The sequence below is a fragment of the Oncorhynchus tshawytscha genome, linkage group LG01 (genome assembly GCF_018296145.1).
Source record: "Oncorhynchus tshawytscha isolate Ot180627B linkage group LG01, Otsh_v2.0, whole genome shotgun sequence".
In the NCBI taxonomy this organism is placed as follows: Eukaryota; Metazoa; Chordata; class Actinopteri; order Salmoniformes; family Salmonidae; genus Oncorhynchus; species Oncorhynchus tshawytscha.
In genome coordinates, this window is record NC_056429.1 from 11,582,673 (window position 1) to 11,609,732 (window position 27,060).

Here is a 27,060-nt window from a genome sequence, read left to right on the forward strand (position 1 = left end):
TTCCAGACAACAATCAGCAGGGATCTAAACAGCCACAAACCCGGTACAATCCGCAGTCCCAGCCACAATGGGTAACCACGTCACAGGCTGCATTCAAGCCCCCAAGAAAACCATGCTAGCTTGATAGGCAGCTAGCAAACAGCTAGGCTAGCTGCTAAGCCAAATAGCTCCTCAGACCCGGCTTTGGTCGGCAGGATCACTGGACAGAGACTAGTGGTCCCAGCAACTGATGCCAACTGCATCGCGGGATCCAAAATAAAATTTTAGCTAGCCACTAAGAAACTTTCCAATACACTTTCAGAACAACAAACTTTTCAAAACAGCAAACCAAGCTCTCCCTCTTGCCAGTGAATGGGGATCGAGTTCTCTCATCACATGACTGTGTGGTTGATTTTATACACCTGTCAATTCAAATTTTCCTACAGGCAAGTTTGGTCTGAAAGATACTTTAGAAAAAGCGTTAGAGGACAATGTGAGTCTTTTTAGAATCCGTCCAACTGACATATGGCACTAGAACCCATCAATTCAAATCTGGACCTCAAAGCCAGTTCCTCTGCTTTCTTTTTCATTCTTGCCCTCTGATCAGGAACTGATTTAGACCTGGGACCCCAATTGTGTGCAAATAGTCCGGTAGAACAGAAAAGCAGCAGTACTCTGGACCTCGTAGGGTAAGAGTTGAAGAGCCCTGCACCAGAAGATATATTCTGGGTAAAGTCATGTCAGTGTAAAAATAAACATCTATATAAACATCTATCCCCAGGAGGGCTGTGTTTGGGCGGAGATGGGGACAGTGGATATCTCAGCGCACTGGGTTAGGGTGTGCTTTCCTGTCACTGCAGTAAAACAGAGTGTGAGAGACAGAACAGTGCGTGTGTGTGTGTGTAAGGCAGCACTGTGGTAACAGCCATCCAGCAGTGAGTGACATCATTAGCTGAGTGTCCTGACAGAGAACAATGGAGATGACGCAAGGCTCAGAGGAACCAGCCATGCTGTCCCCATCGACATCAATACTAATGGTGAGGGAAGGAATCAATACAGGTACATATCGGGATATTATTTTTAAGCTATAAGGCCCGAGAGGGTGTGGTATATGTCCAATATACCATGGCTAAGGGCTGTTCTTATGCACAACGCAATGTGAAGTGCCTGGATACATCCCGTAGCAGTGGTATATTAGCCATATACCACAATCCCCCAAGGTGCATTATTGCTATTAAAAACTGGTCACCAATGTAATTAGAACAGTAAAAAGTATTTTTAGCCAATCAGAATTCAGGGCTCGAACAACCCGGTTTATAATTGACAATATATCGTATCGTTTTGACAATGTTATAATATTATTGTTGTGCTAGTTGTCTGTACCTGCACCAAAACTACAGTATTTTTCCTTCATAGCTTGTTCTCCATCTTCTTTTTAAATGGGGAGACTTTGTTTTCAGTATTGTTATTTCCATGACTGATCAAAACTCGTTTTCTCATGGCTCTCTCCTATCCCTCTGCAACAGGCATATGGTAAGAAATATGTTTGGAACATCAAATCGCAATAAAATCACAGTATAGAACCGTATTACATATAGCAATTTGTGAGAATTGCAATACATATCATATCGGCACCTAAGCATGTTCACAATATTGTATTGCGAGGTCCCTGGTAATTCCCAGCCCTATACAGGATCTCTGAGGATCTCTATGGCTTTGACGCACACACACACACACACACACACACACACAATCCACCCGCCATAGGCGTATCCCTCTCCCACCCCGACCCTGACGTCACTTCGCCTCATCTGAAATAGGAAGTTGTTACACAAGAGGCAGGAAGCAAAGGTTTTGTGGCAGCCTAAGTGTCTGTATGTATGTTTGTGTTTGTAAACGGTGTGTGTATTTGTGGGAATTTGTGCATGTTGTGTATGTGTGTATGGGTACGGTTATGTCTATTGTGTGTGTATGTATGTGTGTGTGTGTGAGAGAAAGAGAGAGAGAGTGAAAGCAGGAGGGATATGAGGAAGACTGGGAATGGAATGATGACAAACTGCAGCATTCCTCACTGGATGGACCGGGGGCCTTAGGCTCGACTGGAATTCCAAATGTAGCCTGCTTTTGCCACGGGGATGGAAAATCTCCAGCCTGTAACAGGAAACAGCAGCCCAGGAGGCTCAACGGGAGTGTTTGACATGTATTTACAACACCAGCGCCTTACTGTGTGTGTGTTAAATATGTATTTATCAGTGGCGGTCGGTACCGTTTAAGACGAAGGAGGACGACAATTTTTTGGAATGAGCATGGCCTTATTTCTATTACAGCATACTGGATAACTGCCATTCATATTCCATTCACCCAGTTCAATGTAACATTGATAGGTTTAGGCTGCTACCTTTCCAAGCCAAACCATATCGTAACTTCTAACCGCTACACACAGCCTACATCGTTGTTATCATATTAGCAGCGTTGGATAATCATAGCCAGCTAACATAACATCCCTCTATTTGAGTAGGGTGTTTGAGTAACCTAAACTAGCTAGCTAAGTAAGTGAAACTGAAAGTGAAAAAAAGACAAAATATAGCTATCGCTCTCTCTCTTCCTTCTCCTTCATTGTTGACGACATGAATTTGTTCAAAACTGTTCAACTATTGTCTTAGTTGAGTCAACTACTGACCACATGTTATGCACTGCAGTGCTAGCTAGATGTAGCTTATGCTTTCAGTACTAGATTCATTTTCTGATCCTTGATTGGGTGGACAACATGTCAGTTCATGCTGCAAGAGGTTGGATAGTATGGAGGACACCCTCCAGAAGCTGCCATAATTACTGTGTAAGTCAATGGAAGGGGGTGAGAACCATGATGTTCCTAGGTTTTGTATTGAAGTCAATGTTTTATTTTTTACTTAACCTTCCTTTAAGTAGGCAAGTCAGTTAAGATCTAATTCTTATTTATAATGACAGCCTTCCCCAGCCAAAACCTAACCTGGACAACGCAACCCTATGGGACTCCCAATCATGTCCGATTGTAATACAGCCTGGAATACAGCCTGTAGTGACCCCTCTAGCACTGAGATGCAGTGTCGTAGACCGCTGCGCCACTTGGGAGCCCGATGTACACAGAGGAGGACGGAATCTAGCTGTCCTCCGGCTACACCATGGTGTTACCCTACAGAGTGCTATAGAGGCTACTGTAGACCTAGTTTTCAATCAATTATTTGGTGACGTGAATATATTTGGTGTAGTTTTATTTAAAATTCTCAATATTTTTATTTAATTCACTAAGGAGGATGGTCCTCCCCTTCCTCCTCTGAGAAGCCTCCACTGGTAGTTACAGCACTCTATGAATACATAATATTTAAGTTAAAATAATTTCCAAATGCCCCAAATCCTTTTTGCCAGGGTGCCCATCTCTGTATGGTCCACCACCGTGCTTCACCGTACGGATGATGCCAGGTTTCCTCCAGACGTGACGCTTGGCATTCAGGCCAAAGAGTTCAATCTTGGTTTCATCAGACCAGAGAATCTTGTTTTTCATGGTCTGAGAGTCCTTTGGGTGCCTTTTGGCAAACACCAAGCGGGCTGTCATGTGCCTTTTACTGAGGAGTGGTTTACGTCTGGCCACTCTATGATAAAGGCCTGATTGGTGGAGTGCTGCAGAGATGGTTGTCCTTCTGGAAGGTTCTGCCATCTCCACAGATGAACTCTGGAGCTCTGTCAGAGTGACCATCGATTTCCTAGTCACCTCCCTGACCAAGGCTCTTGGTCACTGCTCTTATCCCCTGATTGAGTCTTGGTGGTTCCAAACTTCTTCAATTTAAGAATGATGGAGGCCACTGGGTTTGGTACCCTTCCCCAGATATGTTGCCTCGACACAATCCTGTATCGGATCCCTACGGACAATTCCTTTTTGCTCTGACATGCACTGTCAACAGTGGGACCTTATAGACAGGTGTGTGCCTTTCCAAATCATGTCCAATCAATTGAATTTACCACAGGTGGACTCCACAATCAAGTTGTAGAAACATCTCAAGGATCATCTCAATGATCTCATGATCTCAAGGATGATCAATGGAAACCTGAGCTCCATTTCGAGTCTCATAGCAAAGGGTCTGAATACTTATGTAAATAAGGTATTTCTGTTTTGAATACATTTGCAAAAATGTCTAAAAACCTGTTTTTACTTTGTCATTATGGGATATTATGTGTAGATTGATGAGGAAATGTTTTTATTTAATCCATTTTAGAATAAGGCTGTATAGTAACAAAATGTGGAAAAAGTCAAGGGGTCTGAATACTTTCCGAATGCACTGTACGTGGTCAGTCAGTTCCAGTACCATATTTACAATGTGCAGGGATACTGGAGTTATAGAGGTAGATATGTATAGGAGTAAGGTGACAGGGATACTGGAGTTATAGAGGTAGATATGTATAGGGGTAAGGTGAATAGGCATCAGGATATATGATAGAGAGTAGAGTAGCAGCAGCGTATATGATGATTGTATGTGACTGACTGGGTGTGTGCAGAGTCAGTATAAATGCATGTGCATATTATGCGTGTGTGAGCAAATTATCAAGTGAGTGTTTGTATGTGTGCTGGAGTGACAGTGAATGTGTAGGGCCCTGTGAGTGTGCATAGAAACAGTGCAAAAATAAAATACAAGGTTTAACTTAGATAGTCCATGTAGTCATATTCCAATCACCGCTAGCAAAGCAGTACTGTAGCATAATATTTGATTCTGGTGACCATTTCTCAACAGAGTGAATCACGGGTACTTCCTGTTGAGCTTCTGCTTGTAAACAGGAAGCAGGAGCACAGAGTCATGATCGTATTTGCCAAATGGCGGACGAGGGAGAGCCTTGTATATTTGCTTGTGGGTAGAATAACAGTGGTCTAGGATTTTATCGCCCCTAGTGGCGAGGGAGACGTGTCGCCCAGAAAAGCAAGCTCTGGCTGTAAGTTTTCCTGCTTGTTTATAGCCTCATACAGTTCGTTAAGTGCCAGCTTGTTATTTTTCTTGTCCTGAGGTGGAATTTATACAACAGTCACAATAACAGCTCAAAAGAAGAAGGGTCGCCATTTGACCATCAGGTATTCCAAGAGGGGTGAACAATGGGTCGACATCTCCACTGCGTTCGAGTCAGCACACCAGTTGTTGTTGATGAACCCCTCCCACTCTCGATTTCCCTGACTCCACTGTCCTTTCTGCACAGTGAATGAAGAATTCATCGAGTTGAATAACCATGCGTGGTATCTTGTCCAAGAGCCAAGTTTCAGAAAAGCAGAGCATATTGCAGTTTCAGTGAGTCCCGTTGGTAGCAAACCCACGATTGGAGGTCATCCATCTTATTATCAAGTGACTGGAGGGAAGAGGTCGCCGGTTTTCCCTTCGCCTTAATCTTGCCAGATCCCCCCCAGAACCCCCCCTCTCTTGCCTCTGTAACGCCGGTATTGTGTCGGAATTACAGAAAGAGACCAGGGCAGATGAGTCGAAGTCGAAGTTGAAGCTGGAATTGAGATAAGTAACTGCCGATCTGATATTCCAAAAGTACTTGTCGGTTGTGAGAAATGAAAGCGGATACATTTTAGTGAAAATAAAGTCAAAATAAATGACAAAAAAATCACAAAATAGCAAAGTTATGTCAGAGCATGGCTCCACCTTCTGGTATGTGTGTGTCTTCCTGTGTGTGTCTGTGTGGCCTTTTAAACCAGTGGGGGAAGAGGTGGAAGAGGGAGAGCAGGGACACAGCTAGATCACGTCATGTTGGAAACTTTTGGCAGCACCACACACACACACACACACACATGTGTACATGCACACACAGACAGACAGACACAGACCTTGTTGGCCTGTTTACATTGTTTTGAGGGGAAAAAAGGAAGATGACAGCAAGCTCATCATGTGAAGCCATACAGGGAGATGATGAGAACAGAAATACAACGCAGTTACAGACCACTGCTACAGAACACTGCTACAGAACACTGCTACAGAACACTGCTACAGAACACTTCTATAGAACACTGCTATAGAACACTGTTACAGAACACTGTTACAGAACACTGTTACAGAACACTGCTATAGAACACTGTTACAGAACACTGTTACAGAACACTGTTACAGAACACTGCTATAGAACACTGCTATAGAACACTGTTACAGAACACTGTTACAGAACACTGCTACAGAACACTGTTACAGAACACTGCTATAGAACACTGTTACAGAACACTGTTAAAGAACACTGTTACAGAACACTGCTACAGAACAGTTACAGAACACTGCTATAGAACACTGCTACAGAACACTGCTACAGAACAATGTTACAGAACACTGTTACAGAACACTGCTACAGAACACTGCTATAGAACACTGTTACAGAACACTGTTACAGAACACTGTTACAGAACACTGCTACAGAACACTGCTACAGAACACTGTTACAGAACACTGCTACAGAACACTGTTACAGAACACTGTTACAGAACACTGCTACAGAACACTGAACACTGTTACAGAACACTGCTACAGAACACTGTTACAGAACACTGCTATAGAACACTGTTACAGAACACTGTTACAGAACACTGTTACAGAACACTGTTACAGAACACTGCTATAGAACACTGTTACAGAACACTGTTACAGAACACTGCTACAGAACACTGTTACAGAACACTGTTACAGAACACTGCTACAGAACACTGCTACAGAACACTGCAGAACACTGCTACAGAACACTGCTACAGAACACTGCTACAGAACACTGTTACAGAACACTGTTGTTACAGAACACTGTTACAGAACACTGTTACAGAACACTGTTACAGAACACTGCTATAGAACACTGCTACAGAACACTGTTACAGAACAATGTTACAGAACACTGCTACAGAACACTGCTATAGAACACTGTTACAGAACACTGTTACAGAACACTGTTACAGAACACTGCTACAGAACACTGCTACAGAACACTGTTACAGAACACTGCTACAGAACACTGTTACAGAACACTGCTACAGAACACTGTTACAGAACACTGCTACAGAACACTGTTACAGAACACTGCTACAGAACACTGTTACAGAACACTGTTACAGAACACTGCTACAGAACACTGCTACAGAACACTGTTACAGAACACTGTTACAGAACACTGTTACAGAACACTGTTACAGAACACTGTTACAGAACACTGTTACAGAACACTGTTACAGAACACTGTTACAGAACACTGTTACAGAACACTGCTACAGAACACTGTTACAGAACACTGCTACAGAACACTGCTACAGAACACTGTTACAGAACACTGTTACAGAACACTGTTACAGAACACTGCTACAGAACACTGCTACAGAACACTGTTACAGAACACTGCTACAGAACACTGCTACAGAACACTGCTACAGAACACTGTTACAGAACACTGTTACAGAACACTGTTACAGAACACTGCTACAGAACACTGCTAACACTGAACACTGTTACAGAACACTGCTACAGAACACTGTTACAGAACACTGCTACAGAACACTGCTACAGAACAGAACACTGCTACAGAACACTGTTACAGAACACTGCTACAGAACACTGTTACAGAACACTGCTACAGAACACTGCTACAGAACACTGCTACAGAACACTGTTACAGCTAAGAACACCAGTACCTCTGAGTTGTGTGTGTGTGGGACTGTGTGTGTGTGTGTGTGTGTGTGCGTATGCATGTGTGTGTGTTCACGTGTGTGTGCAGGCGTGTATGTGTGTTCCGCCATAGGTTCATTTGGTTCAATAGGTTAATTTGGGTACAGCGTGTCCGCTTATCTCATTATCAGCTGAATTTCAAATGTTGTCAAACACACATGAGTCTCTTCCTCAAAAGTGTGCAGCGATTCTACATGAAAAGCTGAAATGCATTTAACATTCTGGCATTTAAAGCATACTTGATTTGCAAAGTTCCACATACTATAAAACATTATATTTTCACATACCTAAAATGCCTACTATTTAGAGTGCAAGTATTAGGTTTTTCTCCAGTGTGTGTGTGTCTACAGGGCAGGGTGAGAGCGCACAGGCCACTGGCGCCAGATGTGACGACCGCAGGAGACTGGAGCTAAATATAAACCTCTGTTCTCTGCACCATGAAATAGGAGAGGAGGAGAGAGAGAGAGAGAGAGAGAGAGAGAGAGAGAGAGAGAGAGAGAGAGAGAGAGAGAGAGAGAGAGCAGAGAGAGAGCAGAGAGAGAGAGAGAGAGAGAGCAGAGAGAGAGAGAGAGCAGAGAGAGAGAGAGAGCAGAGGGTGAGAGAGAGAGAGAGAGAGAGAGAGAGAGAGAGAGAGAGAGAGAGAGAGCAGAGAGAGAGCAGAGGGTGAGAGAGAGAGAGAGAGAGAGAGAGAGCAGAGGGTGAGAGAGAGAGAGAGAGCAGAGAGAGAGAGAGAGCAGAGAGAGAGAGCAGAGGAGTGAGAGAGAGAGAGAGAGAGAGAGAGAGAGCAGAGAGAGAGAGAGAGAGAGCAGAGAGAGAGAGAGAGAGAGAGGGAGGGTGAGAGAGAGAGAGAGAGAGAGAGAGAGAGCAGAGGGTGAGAGAGAGAGAGAGCAGAGGGTGAGAGAGAGAGAGAGAGAGAGAGAGAGAGAGAGAGAGAGGGTGAGAGAGAGAGAGAGCAGAGAGAGAGAGAGGGTGAGAGAGAGAGAGAGAGAGAGAGAGAGAGAGAGAGAGAGAGAGAGAGTGAGAGAGAGAGAGAGCAGAGAGAGAGAGAGAGAGAGAGAGAGAGAGAGAGAGGGCAGAGGGTGAGAGAGAGAGAGAGAGAGAGAGAGAGAGAGAGAGAGAGAGAGAGAGAGCAGAGGGTGAGAGAGAGAGAGAGAGAGAGGGAGAGAGAGAGAGAGAGAGAGAGAGAGAGAGCAGAGGGTGAGAGAGAGAGAGCAGAGAGAGAGAGAGAGCAGAGAGAGAGCAGAGGGTGAGAGAGAGAGAGAGAGCAGAGAGGTGAGAGAGAGAGAGAGAGAGAGAGAGAGAGAGCAGAGGGTGAGAGAGAGAGAGAGAGAGAGAGAGAGAGAGAGAGAGAGAGAGAGACAGAGAGAGACAGAGAGAGAGAGAGGGAGCAGAGAGAGAGAGAGAGAGCAGAGGGAGAGAGAGAGAGAGAGGGGTAGAGAGAGAGAGAGAGAGAGAGAGAGAGAGAGAGAGAGAGACAGAGAGAGACAGAGAGAGAGAGAGAGAGAGAGAGAGAGAGAGAGAGAGAGAGAGAGAGAGAGAGAGAGAGAGAGAGAGGGAGAGAGAGAGCAGAGGGAGGAGGGGATGGGGAAAGGTAGGAGAGGGGAGGTGGAGGAGTGTGAGCGCATAGGAGAGGCATGAGAAGAGGGGATCAGAAAGAAGAGAAAATGGGGAAAGGTAGGAGAGGGGAGGTGGAAGAGAGGTATAAGAGGAGGGGATCAGCGTGGCGAGGAAAGGGGTAGCTCAGAGGGAGAGAAGACAGAGAGAAAGAGAAAGGTGGAGGGAAAGAGGGAGGAGGAGAGAGGAAGAAGGGGAGGAGGTCATTGAGAATAATGTGCCAGACCTCCCGTGGGATGGTGAGCTCACCTCTTAATGGCACGACTGGCTTCTTCTCAATGAGAGTCCCTGGAGCGTAATGTTGAAGGATCAGATAGGAAGAGAGGAAGAAGAGGGGGATGGCAGGGTGGGTAGAGAGGTGTGAATGGGGAGAGGGGGAAGGAGATCTGGAGGAGAGGTGTGAGGGAAAGAGAGAGGGAGACATAAAGAGAGAGCGAGAGACAGGGCCATGACCCATGTCAGCCAACCATAATAACTGTGACCTCAATGACCTCAACTGTGACCAATCAACATGCAGCTGTGAACCTAAACCATCCAATCATATGATCCCATACATCCACTTCAGGCCACACACATCCCCGTCATTATTCAGCTCGAACCATTTGGTAGTCAATAATGTAGTGAGGTTGCTAGAAAACATTTTGAAAAAGCCATGCAATTCAATACAAAATCTGTGCCAAATGGCAATATGCGCCATGTATTACAGTGGACTTTATGGTGGCTTAATTCCCACATTAAAAAGGCATTATACTAAGTGTATGAGCAGTTGAGTGCTTGTAAAATGTGCTGGGATTATCATTTGGCCATTGATTCCGATTGGCTCAGTTGGTAAGAGCACTGTCCTTGGAATACTGGAGTTGTTGGTTTGAATCCTGCACAGGCCACATATAGAATAATGAACACACACACACTGTAACTGCCTTTGAATATAAGCGTGTGCTACTCCGGGTCTATAGCCAATAGGATATGGGGATTTCCCCCCGGTGTTGGAAAGGAAAGAGAAACACAAAGCTTCCATTCTGAGAATGGTGGCGAGGCCTCAGACATGTCAATAAATGAATGTCTACACACACACAGACTGTCACTCAACAGGATGGAATGACGTGAATTATCTCACCTCCTCAATAGGTCTCTCTAACCAATACACATACAAACACACACAGGCCGCTTTATATAGCGCTTTGGAATGCCTCTGTGAACGGCTGCATTGTGAGAGTCTGTCTCCCAAGATTAACTCAGCGGCACACACACACACACACACACAAGGGCTGCCGCCCTGTTGTATAAGAGCACAGATGAATGACACATAATTGGATTGAACTTTGCATTGTAGACTGTGCAGTCACACCCACATCCAATCTCATCAAAGCCTAAAGGCACTCGCACAGCGGCTTCTGTGTGTATGTGTGTGTTGTGTGAGCAGTCTCTTTCATCTCCTAATGTCTCCCTATTATGATGTGTTTATGTTTCTTCATCAGGCTGGCAGACTGACAGGCAGTCTGAGACTCATTACCCCAGGCCTGTTAACTGTTAGCATTACAGCCATTACCCTAGGCCTGTTAGTTGTTAGCATGTTAGCATTTCAGCCATCTCCAGGCCTGTTAACTGTTAGCATGTTAGCATTGCAGTCATCCCTCCAGGCCTGTTCAGAGCTCGTAGCAGAAGCTGCACAATAGCAGGAGGATTAACAGATTAGTACACTTTTCTACCTTCTCCTCCCTCCTTAATCCTCCACCCCTCCCTTTCCCTTTCTGCTGACGACTTTGTCAGCCACTTTGAAAAGAAGGTTGATGACATCCGCTCCTCATTCACTCAGCCTATTGAGTCCACTGGTACCACTCACACAGAACTACCCTACGCCTTGACCTCTTTCTCCCCTCTCTCTCCAGATGACTAGTGAGGTTCGGCCACCCGAACACTGGCTGCCCCTCTGACTTCAAAATGTTCAAAGTTGCTCCCCTCCTCAAGAAATCAACACTCAACCCCTCTGAAGTCAAAGACTACAGACCAGTATCCCTTCTTTTCTTTCCAAAACACTTGAGCGAGTTGTCTCTGGCCAACTCTCTCAGAACAATCTTCTTGACCCTAACCAGTCAGGCTTTAAGGCGGATCAGTCAACCGAGACTTCTCTCCTCTGTTCTCATCCTCCTAAATCTATCCAGTGCCTTCAACACCGTGAACTAGAGGTCGACTGATTAATCGTAATGGCCGATTAATTTGGGACGATTTCAAGTTTTCATAACAATCGGCAATTGACATTTTTGGACAACGATTGGTGCCAGATTTATTTATTTTTATTTTTTTTAACCTTTATTTAACTAGGCAAGTCAGTTAAGAACACATTCTTACTTCCAATAATGGCTGAGGAACAATGGGTTAACTGCCTTGGCAGAACAACAAATTTTTACCTTGTCAGCTCAGGGATTCGATCTTGCAACCTTCCGGTTACTAGTCCAACGCTCTAACCACCTGCCTTACATTGCACTCCACGAGGAGCCTGCGTGGCAGGCTGACTACCTGTTATGCGAGTGCAGCAAGAAGCCAAGGTAAGTTGCTAGCGGGCATTAAACTTATCTTATAAAAAACAATCAACCTTAACATAATCACTAGTTAACTACACATGGTTGATGATATTACTAGTTTATCTAGCGTGTCCTGAGTTGCATATAATCGATGCGGTGCCTGTTAATTTCTCATCGAATCACAGCCTACTTCTCCAAACGGGTGATAATTTAACAAGCGCATTCCCGAAAAAAGCACTGTCGTTGCACCAATGTGTACCTAACCATAAACATCAATGCCTTTCTTTAACTTCTTATGGCTGCAGGGACAGTATTGAGTAGCTTGGATGAAAGGTGCCCAGAGGTGCCCAGAGTCAACGGCCTGCTCCTCAGTCCCAGTTCCTAATATATGCATATTATTATTAGTATTGGATAGAAAACGGCGGCGGAGGTCTTTGTGGGCTATACTCAGCCTTGTCTCAGGATGGTACGTTGGTGGTTGAAGATATCCCTCTAGTGGTGTGGGGGCTGTGCTTTGGCAAAGTGGGTGGGGTTATATCCTTCCTGTTTGGCCCTGTCTGGGGGTGTCCTCGGATGGGGCCACAGTGTCTCCTGACCCCTCCTGTCTCAGCCTCCAGTATTTATGCTGCAGTAGTTTGTGTCGGGGGGCTAGGGTCAGTTTGTTATATCTGGAGTACTTCTCCTGTCCTATTTGGTGTCCTGTGTGAATCTAAGTGTGCGTTCTCTAATTCTCTCCTTCTCTCTTTCTCTCTCTCGGAGGACCTGAGCCCTAGGACCATGCCCCAGGACTACCTGACATGACGACTCCTTGCTGTCCCCAGTCCACCTGACTGTGCTGCTGCTCCAGTCTCAACTGTTCTGCCTTATTATTATTTGACCATGCTGGTCATTTATGAACATTTGAACATCTTGACCATGTTCTGTTATAATCTCCACCCGGCACAGCCAGAAGAGGACTGGCCATCCAACATATGCTCTCTCTAATTCTCTCTTTCTTTCTCTCTCTCGGAGGACCTGAGCCCTAGGACCATGCCCCAGGAATACCTGACATGATGACTCCTTGCTGTCCCCAGTCCACCTGACTGTGCTGCTGCTCCAGTTTCAACTGTTCTGCCTTATTATTATTTGACCATGCTGGTCATTTATGAACATTTGAACATCTTGACCATGTTCTGTTATAATCTCCACCCGGCACAGCCAGAAGAGGACTGGCCACCCCACATAGCCTGGTTCCTCTCTAGGTTTCTTCCTAGGTTTTGGCCTTTCTAGGGAGTTTTTCCTAGCCACCGTGCTTCTACACCTGCATTGCTTGCTGTTTGGGGTTTTAGGCTGGGTTTCTGTACAGCACTTTGAGATATCAGCTGATGTACGAAGGGCTATATAAATAAATTTGATTTGATTTGATTTGAAAACACTCTGAAGTTTCTAAAACTGTTTAAATGATGTCTGTGAGTATAACAGAACTCATATGGCAAGCAAAAACCTGAGAAGAAATCCAAACAGGAAGTGGAAAATCTGAGGTTGGTCGATTTTCAACCCAGCCCCTATTGAATACACAGTAGGATATGGATAAAGTTGCACTTCCTAGGGCTTCCACTAAATGTCAATCGTCTTTAGAAACTTGAATGAGGCTTCTACTGTGATGTGGAGCCAGATGGGAGCTCTTTGAGTCAGTGGTCTGGCAGAGAGCCAGGTCCTGGTCATGCGCATTTCACATGGCTTCATGGCTTCTCTATAGACAGGAATTCTCTAGTTGGAACTTTATTGAAGATTTATGATAACAACATCCTAAAGATTGATTCTATACTTAGTTTGACAAGTTTCTTCGACCTTTAATATAACTTTTTTGAAGTTTTTGTCCGACGTTCGGATGGACCCGCACGAGCGTTTGGATTTGTGTACTAAATACGCTAACAAAAGTAGCTACTTGGACATAAATAATGGACATTATCGAACAAATCAAGCATTTATTGTGGAACTAGGATTCCTGGGAGTGCATTCTGATGAAGATCGTCAAAGGTAAGAGAATATTTTCCTCCCGGGTGGCGCAGTGGTTAAAGGCGCTGTACTGCAGCGCCAGCTGCGCCACCAGAGACTCTGGGTTCGCGCCCAGGCTCTGTCGCGACCGGCAGGTCCGTGGGGCGACGCACAATTGGCCTAGCGTCGTCCGGGTTAGGGAGGGTTTGGCTGGTTGGGAAATACTTGTCTCATCGCGCACCAGCGACTCCTGTGGCGGGCTGGGCGCAGTGCGTGCTAACCAAGGTTGCCAGGTGCACGGTGTTCCCTCTGACACATTGGTGCGTCTGGCTTCCGGGTTGGATGCGCGCTGTGTTAAGAAGCAGTGCGGCTTGGTTGGGTTGTGTATCGGAGGACGCATGACTTTCAACCTTTGTCTTTCCCGAGCCCATACGGGAGTTGTAGTGATCAGACAAGATAGTATCTACTAAACAATTGGATACCACGAAATTGGGGAGAAAAAAGGGGTAATTTTTTAAATAAAAAATAAAAAAGGGAAGGGAATATTTATCATGTGATTTCTGTTGACTCCATCATGGCAAATAATTTTATTTATTTTCTGATTTTCTCAGATTATTGGTTTTATATATAAAGTTTTTTTGAAATCTGACACACGGTTGTATTAAGGAGAGGCATATCTATATATCTATATCTGTTTACTAAATGATAGTTTCCGGATTTTACCATATTAATGACCTAACGCTCATATTTCTGTGTGTTATTATTGTATAATTAAGTCTATGATTTGATATTTGATAGAGCAGCCTGACTGAGCGGTGGTAGGCAGCAGCAGGCTCGTAAGCATTCATTCAAACAGCACTTTCGTGCGTTTGCCAGCAGCTCTTCGTTGTGCTTCAAGCATTGAGCTGTTTATGACTTCAAGCCTATCAACTCCCGAGATTAGGCTGGTGTAACCGGTCTGAAATGGCTAGCTAGTTAGTGGGGTGTGCGCTAATAGCGTTTCAATTGGTGACGGCACTCGCTCTGAGACCTTGAAGTAGTTGTTCCCCTTGCTCTGCAAGGGCTGCGGCATTTGTGGAGCAATGGATAACGATGCTTAGAGGGTGGCTGTTTTCGATGTAACCCTGGTTCGAGCCCAGGTAGGGGTGAGGAGAGGGACGGAAGCTATACTGTTACACTGGCAATACTAATGCCTATAATAACATCCAATAGTCAAAGGTATATGAAATACAAATGGTATAGAGAGAAATAGTCCTATAATTCCTATAATAACTACAACATAAAATTTATCACCGGGAAATATTGAAGACTCATGATAAAAGGAACCACCAGCTTTCATATGTTCTCATGTTCTGAGCAAGGAACTGAAACGTTAGCTTCTTTACATGGCACATATTGCACGTTCACTTTCTTCTCCAACACTTTGTTTTTGCATTATTTAAACCAAATTGAACATGTTTCATTATTTATTTGAGGCTAAATTGATTTTATTGATGTATTATTTTAAGTTAAAATAAAAGTGTTCATTCAGTATTGTTGTAATTGTCATGATTACAAATAAATAAATAAAAATCGGGCGATTAATTGGTATCAGCTTTTTTTTGGGGTCCTCCAATAATCGGTATCGGCATTGAAAAATCATAATAAGTCGACCTCTACCGTGAATCATCAGATCCTCCTCTCCACCCTCTCAGGCCTGGGCATCTCAGACTCTGCACAATCTTACCTGACAGGCCACTCCTACCAGATGATGTGAAGAGGATCTGGGGATCGTACTCTCACTACTGGTGTCCCTCAGGGACTCTCAACTACTTTTCTCCTTCCCCCATCTGACACCTAAGTGGTGACATGTATCTCTGCGTGGCTGACAGATGTTAGATGTTAGTCCATTACCTAAAGCTCAACCTCAACAAGTCGGAGCTTCTTTTCCTCCCGGGGAAGGCCTGCCCGCTCCAAGACCTCTCCATCAAGGTTGACAATTCCACGGTGTCCCCCTCACAGAGTGCAAAAACCTTGGCGTTACTCTGGACAACACCCTGTCGTTCTCTGCAAACATCAAAGCAGTGACTCCCTCCTGCAGGTTGATGCTCTACAACATCCGTAGAGTATGAACCAACCTCACACAGGAACAGGCGCAGGTCCTAATCCAGGAACTTGTCATCTCCATTCGGCTGTGCCATCAAACCCTTGCAACTTATCCAGAACGCTACAGCCCGCCTGGTGTTCAGTCTTGCTAAGTTCTCCAATGTGACCCTGCTCCTTCATGCACTCCTCTGGCTCCCAGTCAAAGCTTGCATCCACTACAAGACATGGTACTTGCCTACGAGGAACTGATGAACTGCCCCTCCCTACCTCCAGGCTCTGCTCAAACCCTACAACCCCAACCCGAGTACTCCGTTCTGTCACCTCTGGTCTCTTGGCCCTCTGACCCCTATGGGGGCAGTCAAAGCTCTTCTCTGTCCTGGCACACCAATGGTAGAACCAGCTTCCCCCTGAAGCTAGGACAGCAGAGTCTCCTCCCATCTTCTGAAAACATCTGAAATCCTAACTCTTTTCCCCGCGCGTAGAAGGCCAGCATCCCAGAGTTGCCTCTTCTATGTTGAAGTTGAGACTGGTGTTTTGCGGGCACTATTTAATGAACATGTCAGTTGAGGACTTGTCCTATTGCTCAGTTGTTCACTGGGGCCCCCAACTCCTCTTTCTATTCTGGTTAGAACCAGTTTGCGCTGTTCTGTGAAGGGAGTAGTATACAGCGTTATACGACATCTTCAGTCTGTTGGCAATTTCTCGGATGGAATAGCCTTCATTTCTCAGAACAAGAATAGACTGACGAGTTTCAGAAGAAAGTTCTTTGTTTCTGACCATTTTGAGCCTGTAATCGAACCTATAAATGCTGATGCTCCAGATACTCAACTAGTCTACAGAAGGCCAGTTTTATTGCTTTTTTAATCAGAACAACAGTTTTCAGCTGGGCTAACATAATTGAAAAAGAGTTTTCTAATGATCAATTAGCCTTTTAAAATGATAAACTTGGATTAGCTAATACAACGTGCCATTGGAACACAGGAGTGATGGTTTCTGATTATGGGCCTCTGTACGCCTATGTAGATATCCATTCAAAATCTGCCGTTTCGAGCTACAATAGTAATTTACAACCTTAACAAGGTTTATACTGTATTTCTGATTAATTTGATGTTATTTTAATGTACAAACATTTTTCAAAAACAACCTTAACAAGGTTTATACTGTATTTCTGATTAATTTGATGTTATTTTAATGTACAAACATTTTTCAAAAACAAGGACATTTCGAAGTGACCCCAAAGTTTTGAACGGTATTGTATATATTCTCATTCCATCCCTTTACTTAGATATGTGTGTATTAGGTAGTTGCTGTGGAATTGTTAGATTACATGCTAGATATTGTTGCACTGTCAGAACAAAAAGCACAAGCATTTCACTACACTTGCAATAACATCTGCTTACCATGTGTATGTGACCAATAACATCTGCTTACCATGTGTATGTGACCAATAACATCTGCTTACCATGTGTATGTGACCAATAACATCTGCTTACCATGTGTATGTGACCAATAACATCTGCTTACCATGTGTATGTGACCAATAACATCTGCTTACCATGTGTATGTGACCAATAACATCTGCTTACCATGTGCATGTGACCAATAACATCTGCTTACCATGTGTATGTGACCAATAACATCTGCTTACCATGTGTATGTGACCAATAACATCTGCTTACCATGTGTATGTGACCAATAACATCTGCTTACCATGTGTATGTGACCAATAACATCTGCTTACCATGTGTATGTGACCAATAACATCTGCTTACCATGTGTATGTGACCAATAACATCTGCTTACCATGTGTATGTGACCAATAACGCTTTATTTGATTTAAATAGCAAAGAAGGGTTGGAACTCATAAGATGTTGCCCTTCTCCGTCACTAAATGTGTGCTGAGCATTCTGGCTCAAAATGGCTTCCGTGTTTCCTGACGTCATTGCTACACATTGGTGGTGGAGTAATGATTGCACACAATGTACAGCGCTTTGGATGGATCTTGCAGCATACAGTAGCATACAGATTTGATGATTTATTTTCCCATTCCCGTTGCCAATGTAGGGCATCTAGGCACAAGCGGCACATTCTCTCTCTCTCTCTCTCTCTCTCTCTCTCTCTCTCTCTCTCTCTCTCCTCCCCCTTCCACTTTGGTGTGTAGCTTTAGTAATCCCGAGAAAAAAACAGGCAGATGGCACTTGAGAGAGATTACAAACAGTCACTGCACATCTGAAGACCACACACACACTCTCACACCTGCATCTCCCCTTACCTCTCTACCTCTCTCTCTATCTCCAATCTCTGCCTTTGTCCTCATCTCTCCACATCTGCAGAGCTTGTTCACTCGGAAGCTGCACCGCTGTCTCTCGCTCTCTCCATCCTCTCCTATTCTCTCTCTCTTCACATACTCTCATCTGCAGAGGGCACATTCTCATCATCTGCAGAGGGCACATTCTCATCATCTGCAGAGGGCACATTCTCATCATCTGCAGAGGGCACATTCTCATCATCTGCAGAGGGCACATTCTCATCATCTGCAGAGGACACATTCTCATCATCTGCAGAGGGCACATTCTCATCATCTGCAGAGGGCACATTCTCATCATCTGCAGAGGGCACATTCTCATCATCTGCAGAGGACACATACTCATCATCTGCAGAGGGCACATTCTCATCATCTGCAGAGGGCACATTCTCATCATCTGCATCTTTTCCTTTGGTAACACTTTATTTGGATAGTTAATCTGTAGATACTCTACAGACAAACATTTCAACCGACTGTTTACTAACCATAATCCTAACCCTTATTCTAATGCTACCGCTAACGCTAACCCTAACCGTAACCTTAGACAAGCAGTTGCTTATGAACAGATAGTGTGTTGATAGTATGACCATCTGTAGACCATCTATCCAGACTATCCAAATAAAGTGGAGCCCTACCTTTGTCTCTCCCCATCTAATTTCTATCTCTCTACCTCTGCTAACACTAGATGACCCCCTCTACATCCTCCTTTTCTTCTCTCTCTACTTTAGTTTATTTAGTAAATATTTTCTAAACTCCATTACTTCAACTGCATTGTTGATTATGGGCTTGTAAGTAAGCATTTCAAGATAAGGTTGTGGCCTGCACCTGTTGTATTTGGCGCATATGACACATAACATTTTATTTGATTTTATAGTCATGCCTGCATTGCTCATACAAACATCTCTCTGGCTTCCTCTCTCTCTCTTTTTCCCTCTCTCTCTCCTATGATAGCTATGCTAACGTAAGAACAATGGGATAAGAGCTATGCTCTAGTGTTGTTGTCAGCTAACCACTGTAACAAACAAACTGGCACCACCCAAAGGGGACTGGACTGGCCCTGGTAGGACTGTGTGTGTGTGTGTGTGTGTGTGTGTGTGTGTGTGTGTGTGTGTGTGTGCGTGTGTGTGTGTCCATAGCAGCACGTGTGTGTTTTAATCCTCCATTTAACATGCCTGTGTGTACATTACAGTTTAGGCAGTAAATCCACTCTCCCCCAGACAGCGAGACCAAACTGCTGCAATTATTCCTTTATTCACTCTGTCTATCCCATTTAAAGGCTGATTTTCCTTTCATCTCTCTATCCTAGCCGTCCCTCTTCCTTTATCTCCCTTGGAGCGCTGTGCTGCTATGTGTGTCTACATGTTTAGAATTGTGTGTGTGAGTGAGTGAGTGTGTGAGCTGTTGGGCCCACATCAAGCCATCCCTCCGGTATGAAGTCATTGGCACCGTTAATGACATCATAAATCAGGCCCTGTTCCCTGAAGACTGGGGATGGGGATGGGGGGGGGATGGGGTATTCCCTGGGTATTCTGAGACAATTAAACCAGAATAACTGTTAAATGAATCTGAGGATAGGGATAGAGGATGGGGGAAATAAATTAACTTTGTTAACTGAAGATCTAATTCTGATGCTGAAGACTGAAGAAGAGAAACAGGTGAAAAACGGCAATTAACACCCGTGTGACCAGACGCCAGAACCAATGTCACACGATGCATGACCAGACGTCAGATGGTCAAGCTGGCACAGATTGACCTCTGAGGCCGTCACTTCCATGCTACCCTGCCAGTGCTGAGACCACTGTTAACAGAGACCACTGTTAACGCACATGACCCCGAAACACACACCCGAATGCATGCATACATACAGACACACACATTATTCCGCTATGACTGTTAACACCACTGACCCTGATTTCACAAAACAAAAGTCTTTCCCATTGGTTGAATCATCCACCAGCATATTCTCTTCCACTGTTGTCGTGGAAACAGCAGAGAACGGGAGAAAGAGAGAGAGAGACACAGAGAAAGGGAGAGAGACACAGAGAGAGAGAGAGACACAGAGAGAGAGAGAGAGAGAGAGAGAGAGACAGAGAAAGGGAGAGACAGAGAGAGAGAGACACAGAGAGAGAGAGAGACACAGAGAGAGAGAGAGAGAGAGAGAGAGACACAGAGAAAGGGAGAGAGACAGAGAGAGAGAGAGAGAGAGAGAGAGAGAGAGAGAGAGACACACACACAGAGAGAGAGAGAGAGAGACAGAGAAAGGGAGAGAGACACAGAGAGAGAGAGAGAGAGAGAGAGAGAGAGAGAGAGAGACACACACACGGAGAGAGAGAGAGAGAGACACAGAGAGAGAGAGAGAGAGACAGAGAGAGATGCAGAAAGACTGAGAAGAGAATCGCTGATGGGTCTTTTTTTAAGAGGGATAGGTGGTAGCCTCGTCAAAAAGCTGAAATGGAAAATTCCAGGCTTACTTTGTGTGTGTGTGTGTGTGTGAATATGTGTGTGTGTGTGAATATGTGTGAATCTTACTATGCTTTTGGAGATTTGCAGGGGTAGGAAACATCTTTACACACACACATGCACACTCACACACATACACACACTGTCTCTCTCCCAATCCTGAGTGAGGGAGATTATTGCGTGTGTGTGTGAGCATCTGTGTGCTTACTGCCACTGTCTCTCTGCAGCGCTGCAGTCCTAGAGAGATACTGTGAAGGTATTAAGTCTCAGATTAATACCCGCGTCAGGCCTCCTTTCTAACTCTGAGGGTGCTTACCAGCCAAAAGGAAAAAGCTATTAAGCATGGAAAATAAGACTGGCTGATTTGAGAAACAGGTATTCATATTTGAATTTAAGCTTAAGCCTCAATTTCAAAGGGCTTGGAGAGTGAAAGAGAGAGGGGTGGGGGGGACTCTTAGGAGAGGTTTGCAATGCAAAACTCATAGATGTTCACAATGACTATTTTCCTATTCCTTCCTTCCATCGACAGAGTGACCAATATGTCATATAATAAATAAATGCATTATTAACCATGTGCGAGTAGAACATATAGTGAGTGAAAGAATGATGAACACGATTACAGATGATGCTCACTAGTGATACCTGCTGTCCAAACAGAAGCATGGCACACTGCACCATGCCTACTTGTTCAATGCAGGACACATTGTTATATACACACAGGAACTGACTTTGGATCAGCTGTGAAACACCATCTGCTTGTAAACACTGATTCCAGGATGGTGGTTCCCACGCACGCACACACACACACACACACACACACACACACACACACACACACACACACACACACACACACACACACACACACACACACACACACACACACACACACACAGCAAGTGCCTACCTGTGAGCAGGGAGACTCGATGGAAGGTGCCCTCCAGCTTGCCCAGCAGGATGTGGACAAAGCCGTCTTTGGACAGTTGCCCCGCCTCTTTGGAACTCTGGTCGTACACCACCACTTCCTGTTTCCTGCCCATCTCAACCTGTAGAAACACCAGTGAGCAAGAAGATGTCAATGGAGGTTAGGGTTAGTATCATTCATTGCAAAAGGAATATGAAGTTGTCATAACCCATGAGTAAAAAAAGTTGCACTGATAAAAACTGCTGTTTGTATTAAAGGACACATTTATCTTCATTTTTAAATCTTATGATATAGAGGGGGTTGGGTGGGTGGTGCATGGGGTTACCGAAACAACATTTGGGAACATAGCAAAGTATTACACCATCTGGACAGAGTTTTAAAAAATCTAAAGGGATTTTCACATTGATATCCAGGAAGCGATGCTGTAACAGTAAATAACGGCTAAATAATGAGGACATATTATCTGTTAAATACAAAACATTCCATCCAAATGCATGTGTGTAAATGGACAGTTCAAGCACGTTCAATGCATCAGCATGCTGTAGAGGCTTTGTCACAATGTGTTTGTAAAAGAGGAAGAGATGCGAGCATGCGCCTGTGTTTGTCTATGCTGTGTGTGTGACACGCCAGTCAGGCTCCTTCTCCATGTTGTCAGGCAGGTTTTGGTCACATGACAAGCACCTAGCCTATCGCATTGCAGCTCTAAACCACCACTGAAAGGGGGTTCTTTAACCCTTTTCTTCGTGTTGTTTTCATGTGCTCCCTCCGACCTTCAGATAGCATAAAGACTACACTATAGCTGCTCGGCAAAACAACACTTCCTCCAAGACCACTGTTCACTGCTGAGTGGCCCCCTTGTCTTTCTCTGTGAGCTTTACCATGCAGTGTGTCATGGTAGACACACAGGTCTATAGTGTGTGTCAGAGAGTCTATTACTCTGCAATAGTGTGTGTTTGTGTGCATGCCTCAGTGTGTGTGTGTGTGTCAGTGTGTGTGTGTGTGTGTGTGTGTGTGTGTGTGTGTGTGTGTGTGTGTGTGTTTGTGCTTCATGTTACACAGCAGCCGTACCAGAGTGTCTTGGCCGACAGACACACAGGTGACTGATGCATGTTTTCCTGACCCATAGAATAATCCATGAAGAAAAAGTGAAAACATGTTTTTGAGTCAGAAAATGCCAGTGATGCAAAATGGATGAGTAATGGATGGATGAGTACAGAATAAATGAGTACAGAATGTAGGAGTACAGAATGGATGGATGAGTACAGAACGGAGGAGTACAGAATGGATGGATGAGTACAGAAAGGAGGAGTACAGAATGGATGGATGAGTACAAAATGGATGATGAGTACAAAATGGGTGGAGGAGTACAGAATGAATGATGAGTACAAAATGGGTGGAGGAGTACAGAATGAATGATGAGTACAAAATGGATGGATGAGTCCAGAATGGATGGATGTGTACAGTATGTCGTGTCATGTTTCTAACACATCTACAACACCTGTAAAAGACTGTTGTTCCCCGTCTTAACTGTTGTGTGGTCAGTGACCATCTGAGAGGGGAGATAGCATCTCAACCTGACCACCTAGTCTGCGTTTAAACACAACATCCAGTACAGCAGTCCACTGAACCCATCTGAGTCAACTGATACCATCTGAGTCCACTGATACCCATCTGAGTCAACTGATACCATCTGAGTCCACTGATACCCATTTGAGTCCACTGATACCCATCTGAGTTCACTGAACCCATCTGAGTTCACTGACACTCATTCTGAGTCCACTGAACCCATCTGAGTCAACTGATACCATCTGAGTCCACTGATACCCATCTGAGTCCACTGATACCATCTGAGTCCACTGAACCCATCTGAGTCAACTGATACCATCTGAGTCCACTGATACCCATCTGAGTCCACTGAACCCATCTGAGTCAACTGATACCATCTGAGTCAACTGAACCCATCTGAGTCAACTGATACCATCTGAGTCCACTGATACCCATCTGAGTCCACTGAACCCATCTGAGTCAACTATACTAATTTCAGTCCACTGAAACCATCTGAGTCCACTGATACCCATTTGAGTCCACTGATACCCATTTGAGTCCACTGATACCCATCTGAGTTCACTGATACCATCTGAGTCCACCGATACTCATCTGAGTCCACTGATACCATCTGAGTCCACTGATACCCATCTGAGTCCACTGATACTCAACTGAGTCCACTGATACCATCTGAGTCCACTGATACTCATCTGAGTCCACTGATACCAAGCTAGTCCACTGATACCCATCTGAGTTAACTGATACCCATCTGAGTCCACTGATACCATCTGAGTCCACTGATACCCATCTGAGTCCACTGATACTCATCTGAGTCCACTGATACTCATCTGAGTCCACTGAACCCATCTGAGTCAACTATACTAATTTCAGTCCACTGAAACCATCTGAGTCCACTGATACCCATTTGAGTCCACTGATACCCATTTGAGTCCACTGATACCCATCTGAGTCCACTGATACCCATCTGAGTCCACTGAAACTCATCTGAGTCCACTGATACCATCTGAGTCCACTGATACTCATCTGAGTCCACTGATACCAAGCTAGTCCACTGATACCCATCTGAGTTAACTGATACCCATCTGAGTCCACTGATACCATCTGAGTCCACTGATACCCATCTGAGTCCACTGATACTCATCTGAGTCCACTGATACTCATCTGAGTCCACTGAACCCATCTGAGTCAACTATACTAATTTCAGTCCACTGAAACCATCTGAGTCCACTGATACCCATTTGAGTCCACTGATACCCATTTGAGTCCACTGATACCCATCTGAGTCCACTGATACTCATCTGAGTCCACTGAACCCATCTGAGTCAACTATACATCTGAGTCCACTGAACCCATCTGAGTCCCATTTGACTATACTAATTTCAGTCCACTGAAACCATCTGAGTCCACTGATACCCATTTGAGTCCACTGATACCCATTTGAGTCCACTGATACCCATCTGAGTCCACTGATACCCATCTGAGTCCACTGATACCCATTTGAGTCCACTGATACCCATCTGAGTCCACTGATACCCATCTGAGTCCACTGAAACCATCTGAGTCCACTGATACCATCTGAGTCCACTGATACTCATCTGAGTCCACTGATACTCATCTGAGTCCACCAAGCTAGTCCACTGATACCCATCTGAGTTAACTGATACCCATCTGAGTCCACTGATACCATCTGAGTCCACTGATACCCATCTGAGTCCACTGATACTCATCTGAGTCCACTGATACTCATCTGAGTCCACTGAACCCATCTGAGTCAACTATACTAATTTCAGTCCACTGAAACCATCTGAGTCCACTGATACCCATTTGAGTCCACTGATACCCATTTGAGTCCACTGATACCCATCTGAGTCCACTGATACCCATCTGAGTCCACTGAAACTCATCTGAGTCCACTGATACCATCTGAGTCACTGATACTCATCTGAGTCCACTGATACCAAGCTAGTCCACTGATACCCATCTGAGTTAACTGATACCCATCTGAGTCCACTGATACCATCTGGGTTCACTTGTTTTGGCAATGTTAACATATGTTTCCCATGAAAATAAAGCCCTTGAATTGAATTGAAGAGAGCGAGAGAGAGAGAGAGAGAGAGAGAGAGAGAGAGAGAGAGAGAGAGAGAGAGAGAGAGAGAGAGAGAGAAGGATTACTGCATTGTTAGAGGTCAATAACCTCTGGAGTTGACATACTGCAGCATATGAAAAGAGTCCCTCCCCCTTCACCAGCCAGCAGGCAGCAGCACTACACTACTATACTGCTGTTTTTACCATTAACAATGCAGGCGTTGCATAGGTACAACGGAGAAAGGTAGAGAGGAGTGAGAGAGAGGCAGGGAGAGAGCGATAGAGAGAGATGACCCTTTATGGTTGTGATGTCTGGGGTCCACTCACCAACCAAGAATTCACAAAATGGGACAAACACTGAATTGAGACTCTGCATGCAGAATTCTGCAAAAATATCCTCTGTGTACAACGTAAAACTCCAAATAATGCATGCAGAGCAGAATTAGGCCGATACCTGCTAATTATCAAAATCCAGAAAAGAGCCGTTAAATTCTACTACCACCTAAAACGAAGCGATTCCCAAACCTTCCATAACAAACCCATCACCGACAGAGAAATTAACCTGGAGAAGAGCCCCCTAAGCAAGCTGGTCCTGGGGCTCTGTTCACAAACACAAACAGACCCCACAGAGTCCCAGGACAGCAACACAATTAGACCCAACCAAATCATGAGAAAACAAAAAGATAATTACTTGACACATTGGAAAGAATTTACAAAACAACTGAGCAAACTACTGCCCTAAAAAAAAAAACTGCCCTAAACAGAAAGTACACAGTGGCAGAATACCTGACCACTGTGACTGACCCAAAATGAAGGAACTCTTTGACTATGTACAGACTCAGTGAGTATAGCTTTGCTATTGAGAAAAGCCGCCGAAAGGACACCCGGTTCTCAAGAGAAGACAGGCTATGTGCACACAGCCCACAAAATGAGGTGGAAACTGAGCTGCACTTCCTAACCTCCTGCTAAATGTTTGACCATATTAGAAACACATATTCCCTTCAGATTACACAGACCCACAAAGAATTCGAAAAACAAATCAACTTTTGATAAACTCCCATATCTACTGGGTGAAATACCACAGTGTGCCATCACAGCAGCAACCAGTGGAGAACAAACACCACTGTAAATACAACCCATTTTGCATTTGTATAGTTATAACACTGTGCATAGCCATAATATGACATTCCAAATGTCTCTATCCCTTTGAAACTTCTGTGAGTGTAATGTTTACTGTTCATTTTTTATTGTATATTTCACTTTTGTTTATTATCTATTTCACTTGCTTTGGCAATGTTAACATATGTTTCCTATGCCAATAAAGCCCTTTGAGTTGAATTGAGGAGAGTGAGAGTGAGTGCGAGAGCGAGAGATAGGGAGAGGGGGAGAGCGAGCAGAGAGATGGAGAGAGAAAGAGCGAGAGACAGAGAGATGGAGAGACAAACCAACCTGCACATGTCCTTCATGCCATTGTTATTGTTAATTGTATGGTTATTTTTACCCTTGATTATTATTGTTACTGATTGTCCCGTTGGCAATATTGATTATTATTATTTTAATTACGTTAATATTGTAAATGTCTAACTTAATCTCCAAAGCATGCTTTGGCAATATGTACGTTGTTACGTAATGCCAATACAGCAAATTAAATTGAGGGGAGAGAGAGAGAGACAGAAATAGAGAGAGAGAGACAGAGACAGAGACAGAGAGAGAGAGAGAGAGAGAGAGAGAGAGAAAATAGAGAGACAGACAGACAGAGAGAGAGACATAAATAGAGAGACAGAGAGAGAGAGAGACAGAGAGAGACAGAGACAGAGAAAGAGAGTGAGACAG

At 44.4% G+C, this 27,060-nt stretch overlaps 1 protein-coding gene across 1 annotated transcript in view; it reads right to left on the reverse strand.

Moving 5' to 3' along the window:
* dusp8a (dual specificity phosphatase 8a) overlaps positions 1–27,060 on the reverse strand; it is a 107,765-nt gene that overhangs the window by 50,184 nt on the left and 30,521 nt on the right. Inside the window, exon 2 of the mRNA XM_024377309.2 lies at positions 21,559–21,697. Within this exon, the coding sequence (XP_024233077.1) occupies positions 21,559–21,697 (139 nt within the window). The remainder of the gene's footprint in view (positions 1–21,558; positions 21,698–27,060) is intronic.